Here is an 11,517-nt window from a genome sequence, read left to right on the forward strand (position 1 = left end):
CATACATGATTGGTTAGGCATAATTCTTCATAATTTTCTCATTTTCGATAATTTACCATTGAATAGCAACAGCACCACCCACCGATTCTGCTACCCCTAGACCTAATGTAGCCAACATGGCTTGTGAACATAGTACACCGACCTAAACAACCTTCCAAATTAATCTCCTTAATAAATTTTGAGCCATCTCTGAAGAAAACTCACGGCTGATCCAACATAAGTTTCTAAAAAGAGCCATAAATGAAATTTGCGATAACAGTCATGCACTGTATCTGGGTATCTGCATTGTTGAGTTTTAGTATAATCCAAAATGTGTTAAACTGTCAAAAAAACATTATTATTTTTGGTTTACCCAACAGGTAGAAACATCTCTCTCATATTCTGTTTCGCAGAATTAACAAAACTTGCACCGCCTTTATTTCTTTTCAACTGATACCATTCTTTTTTGGGTCTATTACCATGGATATCTTCAGCAGGTTGATCCCATTCCCAAGAAAGCGGAGACGAAGTGACAGGTGAAGCGATACAACTCCGAGAAGCAGTAGAGGATTTGGATTTTCCAATACTTTGTAAGCTGGTATAAATTCGTTTGCGTCCATACACAAGTTCGGTTAAAATTGCACTGGTGGGTTCGGTGGAAGAGAAAAAGGGTGGAGTTTTATTATTTTGATGCACGCTGGTATGTTTGGGTCTCGTCAAAAGTCTGAATACAAATAATTTATTTCCAGCATGTCTTGGAAGTAAATTGACACATTTCAACATGGTATTCCGTAGTCGTTCTCTAAAGATAAGAACTAATATATTAAAAAAAAAAAAATTCAATTTCAATGGGGGGTACCCTTGTGACAAAACCGTCACGGATTTGGTCTTGTTTTTCAAAAAAAAAAAAGCGCTTGTTTTATTAAATTTTTAAAAATCCATGGACATGGCAGCTGCTCCACGCTTTTCCTTGATAGTTTCGTTCAACATGTTCTTTACGAATTTATCGAAATATTCAACGTAGGATTTAAGCGATGTCTTTTTATAGTCTGGTATGGTTTTATCTGCGCCTGGTAGTTTATCGTGTTCAATAATTTCTTGCCTTAATTTGGTCAAGGTAGGTACTGTCATTGGATTGAAAGATTCACACTCTTCTGGCTTAATGGGTACACACACCTTTACTATAAAATTGTCAATCATCCCATCTTATATTGCCCATATGAAAACTTACATGTCTTTGGATGCACACAGAATGGACTCTTCAGCAAATGGTTAATGTTGGTAGAAACCTTGACATCAAGGCGAGGATAACAGTATTGAAACATGATATCTCTCGAGGCACAAGTATCCTTACTTTTCTTTTTTTGCTCTTCCTTGATCAACATTTCCCATTTCTCGTGTGCTGTTTTTGTTGGGTCAGCCCACTTTTCCGCCAAAGCCTCCTTCACTTGATCGTCTGTCATCATTAACACTTTATGAGACTCCTTTGGTGTGTCCAAAATACCCATCGATTGCAACAAAAGTGGCTTGAAATACTCTTCGACAACGGTGAAGGAGCGTCTAAAGTCAACAATTGGTTTTAGTCTTTCTCTTTCTTTAAATTCATTCTTTCCCTTCTTACTCAAGCGATGGATGTAATAACACAGGTAATCTCACTTTACGTGCAACTTGACTACCTCCCTTAATGATACTCAAGAAACTAATGATGGCCTTTCGGTTCTCATTGTCCAATTTACGAGCTTTCTCATCACATACCCAACAATGCACACCACGACGACCTGAATAGACCCACATGATATGTTCGAATCCAAAGTCATCTCGAAGAGAAGCATCAATAATCTTGATGGCGATGGTCATGAACTCCCAGCAAAGCAAGCAAATATCTCCTCCTTGACAACAGGTACGTACATCATCATAATCCGTCATATCGATATCGAGTACAAATTCTTTTTCTAAAGGTTTAAAAGCTTTTTCGCTCACCGTCTTTTTATCTGCTGGCTGTTTTAAGTTGTATAAGTGAAAAGGTTAGAGGATAAAAAAGAAGGAGTATACTTACTTTGATACTATAGACAGCACCGATATCAATTTTGGCAGGCTGTAATCTTTCGATTTCTTTTTTTAATGCATCCCCGTTAGGAAAGGACTTGAAACGAAGGTAAATATCGTTGGCAAGTGTAAAACTGAATTCACGATGAGTAAAGCTTCGGGCGGGTGTAATGTCATAGTTGAGCCAGTGAAAATAGGTTTTGTAAGGAAAAAAGGAACGGTAAAACATTCTATATAAAAACACGGGATCGTCCATATTGTATCTACAGGTGGGTGTTAACAAGAATATGGTCGACGAAGGGTTTAAATACACGTACTCTGGTTCGCTGAAGCCATTATATATCTTGACGTTGGCAAACTTTTCCGTCATGGTTTGATCTTCTGCAGGAGGAGCTGGAGCTGGAGCAAATTCCTCTTCATCACTGAAGAAAGTGTCCATGTCAATATCCTCCAACAAGTCTTGGGCTACAATGTCATTTAGACCTATTTAGGTTTCAAACATAATCTTGGTGGTATATTCGGTTTACCTTTGTCGATAAAATCTGCCATTTTTTTATGTATAATGTAGGAGAAACAAAACAAAACAAAAAAAATATATGTGAAAAAAATTATTTTGTGGACGTGTTTTTTCATTGACGCGAAGCAGGTCGTGTAACTCGGTTTTTTTATTTTATTTGAAGCTTACAAAGTACTCTTTAACCAAATCAACATTGTTGGCAAATATACTCCTTGTAAAGCTGCTGTCATACCTTCCTGTAGTAATTTGTGTGTGTAAGTAGCGAATAAAAACAAGTAAGGTGTGCGTCATATCGAAAACTACAATAAAAGAATGAAGCAAGCCCGTCCAACAACGAAGGTTAAATATACATGGCACGGCTATTGCAGATAAAAAAAATACACATTACAATTTAAAACTGCTGAAAATATCATAGATTATGACAATAAAATAATTCTCACATCATATTAAGGATGGATAATCATGTAAATATTGGACTAATTGGAACTAAAAGCACTGTTCTACTAATGAAACTATCTTACATTTTAGAAGATTGTGTCAAGGAACCTAGGTAGAAAAGCTAAAAATTAGTATTTAACAATGCTATTAATAACAACTTGATCTTGACTGGATGTTTTTAGAGTCTCATTTTCGTTGTCAACATTCTTTTTTCCAGTAGCAACAGGATTGATCATTAACCCAACAAATCTTATCCAACACAGAACTAATACATTCAGATGCGTTTACCCTTGGCAACGTCCAACTGATATTATCTGTTTTAATATGCTTAACTTTAACCCCAGTGCACTGGTGGTGTGATACATATGGTGGATAGCAAATAGGTTTGCTCAGAACATGAATTTTTTTTAACAAAAGGAAGTATGTGATTATGTTGCAACTTTGTTAGTGCAATTGACTACAAATGTCCAAAGCAAAAAGAGCATAAACAAAGAATTGAAGGGCCGCCTTCGTCACGCAGGTGTGTATAAACTCTCAACTTTTTTTTTCTTCTCTTCTTTCTTGTTTGGTTACGTTTATGGCCTCTTCAGTATCACTACCATTAGTTGTCTGGCATAACTTTACGAATCCCAACACCACATGCATCACCTCTAGTTACCCCAATGTCTATGCTGGACAAAAGGATGGACATATTTGGGTCTATACAGTATCCGATCAGAATCCTTCCTTACTCCAGGTTTGAGCTTGTTTACAAACATCAAGTGCTTTTTTCATTAACATTTCCATGTAAAGCACAAGTTTCTTTTGGTGGGCCATAAAACTTCAGTGGTTGCGTTATGTGTGGTGAAGACGGAAACAGACGCCTTGTCAAAGTCAGAAGATGTTTTAATTAGTGCTTCAGAGGATGGGTAAAAGAATAAACATGAGAACAGCCAATGCAACTTTTATAAACATAAACACCAATAGTGAAATTATACGGTGGAATGCGTCCGATGGACGTTGTCAAGCTGTCAATCATACAGGGTTCTACGGCATTCCGCGTCTTTTAAAAGTATTTACTCAAGTAAGGAAAGAATAAAAAAATCATATAGAGGGACAAATCAATTAAAACTCTTCTCAATAGTTTTCGGATCGACATATTTTTTGTTGTGGCCAAGCAAATGAAATCACGATTCTCAATGCTACCACGTTAGAAGTAATTATTCTTACGTTCTTTTTTGTTGTTATTTTTAATTTTAAAAACGGATTGTGGTTATTAGGTGGTTCGGGTGTGGGGCGGTCATTCAAACTGGGTAACCTGCATGGATTTCTATGATTCAGGTAATTTTTTTAATATGGATTAATATTTGCAAAATATTTATACTTGTGCTATAGACACAAACCGTTCAAGGCTGCTCACGGTAACAATTGACGGGAGACTGGATATTTGGGATTTTGATGCCACCAAACATATCATTTACAAGGATCAGTCTGTTCCCAACAAACCGTTAATTTTAAATAACACAACTTCGTTTGATTCCGCATTTAACCTTGTAGGCAATCCTGCTCTGCCAGGTGTATGCATGACCCTAACAAGTAAAAATATCATGGTAAATAGAAAAATAATGAGCTGTTTTTTTATAATAGAAAACAAAAAAACCTTATATGTAAAAATAGATATTAGCGATGCAATGTACCGAGTTCGTTCCTCAATTTATGATTCCAGCAGAACCTAATACTAGCTGGGCAGGTGGTCAATTCTTTGGAAAGGACCGATTTATTATTTGGACACTGGTAAAATGAAATCAGATGCAAACGTATTCCTTATCTAATGTTTTTATATTACAGAATGGTGAGGTATTTGATTATATATTGCAGCCTCCCGAATCACATAAAACAGAAGCTGTTTCGGAAGATGATGGAAGTCTATATTACAGGTAAAAATTAAATCATGCACTTTTTTTTTTGTTTGTTTAAAAAATGTCACTTACGATTTGGGTAGTGCGACCTTGACAAAATGTTACAAATTCGATAATCATCGTAAGAACGAATGTATACATGCAATTTAAGTTTTTTTGTTTTTTGACAAAGTGTATATGTATAGGATCTATTCATTCAGGAACAGTGATTACGACTATTTTGTCGAAATTCGTTGAAGGCGACAGGGAAGAACTTTCGGCCGTAACCTTATGTAACCATCCAGAAGCGTCGGGATTTAGTATCATTCCTTTACCAGTTTCAGAACCTGTGGAAGAAGCAGTGACCTATTGTATCGAAACCACCTTTTCCGATGTTTGGCCCTTGATAGAAAAAAGCGATCCCAAATTTGGAAATATCACAATTACTGCTCCAGTAAACACAAATCATCTAGCCATTGGTTACGGTAAAAAGATAAAATCAATATACTTTTGTTATCATGCATACTAACAAACAAAAACAAAAACAAAAAACAGATTCGGGAACTATTTGTGTGGTGCCATTGTCTTTGGCATTATTACACTTGACAGAAATTTCCAACTTTATTGGGAAGAGAGATGACGTCCGATTATTTGAAAAGGCCCACCATAGCGCTATCACTTGCATGATTGTACCCGAGCACCATGTATCTGGCCAGCAATATCTTTTATCCGGTGGTCAAGATGGCGCTATTAAAATATGGAACCTTATGTAAGTCACCTTTATTTGTGTTGCATTTTTTATTTAGCTCATCATAAATACAGTGATGGTCGATACGTAGCGTCCTGTGCTGTTCATTCCATGCCTGTAGAAGCCTTCATCGAACCAGCAGAACAAAAAGACACTCGTGTCAGAGGATGTGTTGTTTCCATTGCCAAAGATAATTCAATTGCCCTGATATCCGTTGATTCTATGACGTGGTAAATCTACAGCTTTACTTTTTGCATATATTTTTGCTAACTTCTTTTTTTTTATGGTTACTAGTCTGTTTATATTTCCAGGTAATCCATACCCATTAACTACAATTCAATGGAGAACCACGGAAGACTATCTAGTGTTTGGTTATAGCGATGAAAGTGTTTATGTCTGGCAAATGCAAACCGCTCATCTTGACCGTGTTCTACATGGCAAAACAGCTCATGACGTACTTGAAGATGATCGATGGCCTATCAATCGTGTGTCTAGTACCACCATCCAGAAATCGGGTGGCAGTAGCTCTAAGCAGACCGTCTCTATACGATCCATCATGTCAAGTGATAATGGTAAGTCTTTTTTTCGCCTCTATTTTGTGTGCGTGTGTATATACTAATATATATATATATATATATGTAATTAAGCTCTCCATACATCAAAGAGCTTTGCACAAGTGTTTACATTTAATATTCGTCGGTTGGTGCATGATTTATATACGCGCGTATCTCAGCAAGACGGTGTACCAGTGATGAAACCTTCCATGTCTGCCTGTTCCTTTGATGCTGTTGTACCTGAGATTCTGACTTTCAGACCCGATAAAGACGATCCTCTAGATATCTCAAGCGACCACCAAGTTAGTTTGAGAGAAGAACACGATCATACCAAAGAAATCAAGGAGAAACGTATGGAATTAATTACGGCTGTGGTTTCAATTATTGCCTCATGGAATATTAGTGAAGCCTTTGAACAAGTTTGTTGTAAATCTTTAAGCTTGTCGAAAGAAATAAGCCAAAATATCAGTTTTGGATTAAAAGGGTAAAAAACCACCGAAACGCCGTAAAATATATAAACAAGAAATAATATTCAAATATATCATTATAGTGCAAATGGAAATCTATCTGTTCTTGCTCCGTTAAAGAATGAACGTGTGGCATGGACTATATCCCCTTCAATGACAGCAACACGATTATTGTCAATTGCTCTACTGGCAAAAGCTATTATTTTTATAGCGGGTCAAGAAAGCCGGAGCTCGGACTTGATCTCGGGATATGCCATGTCATTGCCATTGGTTATTGGCAAAAGCTATTGTTTCCCTTCATTGTCATTGCTGAGTAAATACTGGCAAGATCCATCAGGTAAAGCATATCATCCTTTTTCTGTTGTTTTAACTGGGTTGACTAATACTTTTAAAATAGCGAGATCGCTTTTTTCAAGTGCAGTGACAGGGCTATCCGAAGAGGATATTGTTTCCCTTGTAGATTACTGGGAGGCATTTTGTAAGTTGAGACAAGGAGGGAAACTCGAATATTAAACACTCAATCTATTTGTGTTACATATAGTACCTACCTCTAGCTCGCCCGAAAACAGTGGACCTCAAATGATGGCACGTGCATCGATTGTACTAGGCATTATGGGGTGTGATCAACCTCACACACTCAGTCCTCGTGTGCGTAAATCGACTGCGCTCAGCTTAACCATACTGTTATCAGATGCTGAGCTAGAAGAGACCAATCATGATGGAGTAACAGAACCTACGCTTTCGACAGGCTCGATGGCTCGTACATTATCCTCCATGGAATTATTAAGTCAAGGTTTTCAAACATGGGAGACATACATCAATGCAGCTGAAGTACTGCGGACATTGTTCGTGTATGCTACCGATCCACAACCTGTCATGGCTTTAATCAGTCGAGGTGCAAGAACGGCCATCTTCAAAATATCCGAAGCGAATATGCCCTTGGTGATTAGTACTCTCACGTTTGATACAATGAATGCAAAAGCCTTGGATGATCGATTGAGGTGTTTGAAGATTATCGGTACTTTTATTCGAAAGGTAGGTAGAAGAGAAGGATGAAGATTGTTAATTATACTCAACATAAAAAAAAATCACAGGAACCCATATTGTTAAATTCCAATGTGTATAGCGTGGTTGAAGCAGTTGTAAAGACACTGGATCCCAATGTGCCTCATATGAGAGAAGTCATGTTAAATTCGGCCACCTCGATTCTTCATGACCTTGTGAAAACGTATCCGTCAGTAGATTTTAGCACGAGTGCACAGAAATTGGCGGTGGGTACGTTGGAGGGAGCTTCTGTGATCTATGATGTACGTACCGCTACACGATCTGTAGTTTTGGAAGGTCATATTGGACCTGTGGCCTTACTTGCTTTCTCACCTGATGCAAAGTCAATTGCTACATGCTCGCTAGTGGATCAGAGTGTTCGTGTTTGGCATACCAACATCAGTTTATTTGGTATGCTCACCAGTAGTATCTCGCAAGGATTGACGCCGAATACACCTGGATCTACATCACACAACCCATCTGGGTCTCAAAAACCACACAAAGTATTCTCTTTTGCAATGCCTGATGGTAAGTTTATTTTTATTTAAAGTATTTCAAGTACATACTAATGTTCTTCTTTCTTGTGATATAGCTGATCCGTTGGATGCGACTGAAATCATAAAGAAGGTGAGGTTTGAATGGATGTCTTCTAAATGTGTCAAATTACATGTTCGAGATTTAGTGATGAGTTTCAATGTGTAATTTTCTGCTCCCTCCTCTTTATTCCCCTTCGTTCATTTTAAATGCTTGATTATTTTTTATAATAAATTGCCATCTATATCTTTTCTCGATTGACATGCTATCATTTTCAAACGATCAGCTTGTTCCTCTTTTCAGCCGATCTCTTCGTATTGTTCTGGTTATTTACAAGGAATCTGGTTCTTTTTTCATCGATAGGGAGTTTCAGTATACACATGTATCAAGAGCTCGTCAATAATTCATGTATGGCTTTTAGTAATGAAGAATTTAAACATCCCATAGCAATGCAAGCAACGGGCCGCTATAATTGGTTTATTTGATATACAGACTAAGTTAATTTCCTCTTTGAGCTTACTAAATGCCTTCCGGGATTTAAAACTTATCATGGCTCCGTTTGGAGTGCTTTAATCTGTTACTTTGCAGAGTGATGTTTGGGATAGCGGGAGTGAGCAGTACGGGTTTTTCATAAGCAATTTAAGAGGCAAGAATCGCCATAACTGATTTCGTCAAGTTGTCTAACATTGGATACTCAGTCACTAATATCTGGTCGAAGGGAATAGTTCCATAGGGCACTTGACATACTACCGATACCTGTTTTGTTACTAAATTACATTGATTTGGGATAGCTCTACAACTTTTGTCACCTGTATAAATAGCAATGATTCTTGCAAAAAAAAAAAAAAAAAAAAAAAAAAAAATAGAAAATAGGTAGGACAAGGGCAGTTGGATAGAGACAGCTTTCACGGTGTTTTCAACCAAAAACGTTTTATGTTGTGTAGATATTACATAATATCATGAAGACAATGGGGAAATAAACTTTTTTTGACTCAAACACGGCTTAAAATATGCAAGGAGTTGTCTCAAAGGCATTTAATGTTTACATGTCAATGAGAGACTTTGGGTTTCATGTTACCTCAAGCTGTGATTGGTGCATTTTCTCATCCAAGCAAAGAGTGAAGTCATGTTGGAAAATGATAGCTTTTTTTTTTTTTTTTAGCAGATGGGGGTGGAAAAAAATATAGTTTGAATTTTTTAAACACCCCCACCCCCCTTCCCATTAAAAAGTTTTTCTTTTCTCTTTTTCTTTTTGTTTTTGAAAAGAGGAATCTCGAACATGACAGGTAAATGATAAATACCAAAAAAAAAAAAATAAAAAAAAAAAAAAAATACTTTCAACTAAATATAAAAAAATTAGGACTTCATGAAAAAACGATTAGTGTAGTTGCAAAAGATGCAAAGAGTGGAAAGCAAATAAAGCTTGAATATATTAATAAGAAAATTACTGGTAATGGTTCTTTTGGAGTTGTGTATCAAACGCGACTTGTAGAAACCAAAGAGGATGCTGCCATCAAGAAGGTGTTGCAGGACAGACGATTCAAGGTAACATATGAGAGAGACAAACAGAAGGAAGCAAAAAAAAAAAAAACTGACATGAGAATAGAACCGTGAATTACAAATTATGCGTCTTGTTGATCATGTCAATGTATGTCAATTAAAGTCATACTTTTATAACCAAGTGGAAAACAAGGAAGACGAAGTTTATTTAAACTTAGTCATGGAATATGTACCCGACACTTTATATCGAGCCACCAAACACTACAGTAAAGCCAAACAACATATGCCCATGATTCTTGTCCAAGTTTACATGTACCAAGTGCTTCGATCTTTAGCCTATATCCACGCTCTGGGTATCTGTCATCGTGATATCAAACCACAAAATATATTACTCGACCCTGCCACAGGTGTATGTAAGATGTGTGATTTTGGAAGTGCAAAGATACTTGTACCTGGTGAACCTAACGTCTCGTACATTTGCTCTCGTTATTACCGTGCTCCCGAGTTGATTTTCGGTGCTACAAATTATACACTTTCTATTGATGTTTGGTCCACAGGCTGCGTCATGGCTGAACTGATCTTAAATGAACCTTTCTTTCCCGGTGATAGTGGTATTGATCAGCTAGTAGAGATCATCAAAATCTTGGGTACTCCTTCCAAGGCAGAAATTGCAGCTATGAACACGAGCTATGTCGAGCATAAATTCCCTCAAATCAAACCCCACCCACTTCCAACGGTAAGTCTCTATTGTCATCGTATTCATACAAGTATTAATCATCTTCGTAGATCTTCAAAAACGCCAGCCCAGAGGCAGTGGATTTATTATCTCGCATGCTGAAATACGATCCCAAGGAACGAATCACTGCCATCGAGGCATTAAGCCATCCCTTCTTCAATGACATGCGTGATCCAGACACAAGATTACCCAACGGACAACCTTTACCACCCGTCGTGAACTTTTCAAGACAAGAGTTGTCTATCCGACCTGATTTAATTAGACAGTTAGTGCCTCCACATTATGAGCAGGAACTTTTCTCTAGAGGTATCGATATCCATCACTTTGACCCTATTCCTCTCGATCAAATGAAGATTTCTCCCAACGCAATTTAAATTCCTAACAAACACAAAAAAAAAAATATGTATTAAACCCCTACACACCCCCTCACACACAATCTGCCACATGCACTTTTCTATTATTATTAAATCCACCTCGGTGTATACATACATCCAAATTGTAATGAAAGAAACACGTACACATCCCAAAAAAAAATGTCACACGATTTGTTTCTATTTCTGGGCGCACTAGTCTTTTCGGGATGTCACACTCATGTCATAGTTACAAAAGGTAAATCTGGGAGATCCAATTCCCACTGGGAAATAGTATATAAATGCCTGGACATTGTTTAAACCTCTGCGGTGCATCGAATAAGGATATATATATATGATCAACTACGTTTCCCAATGAGAAATGTCATGATTCACTGCTAGGGTCGAAATCGGAAAAGACTCTAATTTTAATTATTGTCTTGATTCCTATTGATGATATATTTAGCGTTTGATACTACACACTTCTTCTTAAAAGCTGACCCCAATTACTTGTCAAGTGAATTATTGCCTAACTATCATTTTGTCGCATACAACTTCTGGCGTTTTACTTGTCATCACATCCCATCTGATTCACTCAAAACATATGTTCTGAATGGTAGTTTATGCCGATCTTTTTTTAAACAATAAACAAACAGGCAAACTAAAATAGCGCCAAGTTAATTACAACGTAAACAAAGGGATTTCTATTCACAAGTAAAACAAGTCT

At 37.1% G+C, this 11,517-nt stretch overlaps 5 protein-coding genes across 5 annotated transcripts; 3 read left to right on the forward strand and 2 right to left on the reverse strand.

Annotated features, from left to right (window-relative positions):
* Positions 1-258: 258 nt before the first annotated feature.
* On the reverse strand, positions 259-787 carry EV154DRAFT_510806 (uncharacterized protein). Its single transcript, XM_051601743.1, has one exon. The coding sequence runs from the start codon at positions 760-762 to the stop codon at positions 349-351; it is 414 nt and encodes a 137-aa protein (XP_051457143.1). The 5' UTR covers positions 763-787; the 3' UTR covers positions 259-348.
* Positions 788-822: 35 nt separating this feature from the next.
* Positions 823-2,649, reverse strand: EV154DRAFT_510808 (uncharacterized protein). Its single transcript, XM_051601744.1, has 7 exons — positions 2,553-2,649; positions 2,343-2,490; positions 2,036-2,288; positions 1,601-1,977; positions 1,211-1,539; positions 890-1,160; positions 823-850 (listed from the first exon to the last, which is right to left on the reverse strand). The coding sequence occupies exons 1-6, from the start codon at positions 2,572-2,574 to the stop codon at positions 910-912; spliced, it is 1,380 nt and encodes a 459-aa protein (XP_051457144.1). The 5' UTR covers positions 2,575-2,649; the 3' UTR covers positions 823-850; positions 890-909.
* A 649-nt stretch (positions 2,650-3,298) lies between these two features.
* On the forward strand, positions 3,299-5,845 carry EV154DRAFT_246036 (WD40-repeat-containing domain protein). Its single transcript, XM_051594581.1, has 13 exons — positions 3,299-3,716; positions 3,773-3,888; positions 3,947-4,031; positions 4,104-4,175; positions 4,240-4,300; positions 4,355-4,380; positions 4,444-4,569; positions 4,637-4,753; positions 4,808-4,896; positions 4,962-4,999; positions 5,064-5,342; positions 5,413-5,626; positions 5,697-5,845. Exons 1-13 carry the CDS (start codon positions 3,558-3,560, stop codon positions 5,797-5,799), a joined length of 1,485 nt encoding a protein of 494 aa, XP_051457145.1. The 5' UTR covers positions 3,299-3,557; the 3' UTR covers positions 5,800-5,845.
* Positions 5,846-6,368: 523 nt separating this feature from the next.
* On the forward strand, positions 6,369-8,372 carry EV154DRAFT_538305 (uncharacterized protein; the record flags this gene model as incomplete). Its single annotated transcript, XM_051604263.1, has 6 exons — positions 6,369-6,643; positions 6,710-6,963; positions 7,024-7,104; positions 7,234-7,661; positions 7,721-8,198; positions 8,263-8,372. 6 exons carry the CDS (start codon positions 6,369-6,371, stop codon positions 8,370-8,372), a joined length of 1,626 nt encoding a protein of 541 aa, XP_051457146.1.
* A 424-nt stretch (positions 8,373-8,796) lies between these two features.
* On the forward strand, positions 8,797-11,235 carry EV154DRAFT_589953 (kinase-like domain-containing protein; the record flags this gene model as incomplete). Its single annotated transcript, XM_051606860.1, has 4 exons — positions 8,797-8,827; positions 9,565-9,749; positions 9,811-10,440; positions 10,491-11,235. The coding sequence occupies 4 exons, from the start codon at positions 8,797-8,799 to the stop codon at positions 10,812-10,814; spliced, it is 1,170 nt and encodes a 389-aa protein (XP_051457147.1). The 3' UTR covers positions 10,815-11,235.
* Positions 11,236-11,517: the final 282 nt, after the last annotated feature.

The sequence above is a fragment of the Mucor mucedo genome, assembly GCF_025094135.1.
Source record: "Mucor mucedo strain NRRL 3635 chromosome Unknown EV154scaffold_52, whole genome shotgun sequence".
Classification (NCBI taxonomy): domain Eukaryota; kingdom Fungi; phylum Mucoromycota; class Mucoromycetes; order Mucorales; family Mucoraceae; genus Mucor; species Mucor mucedo.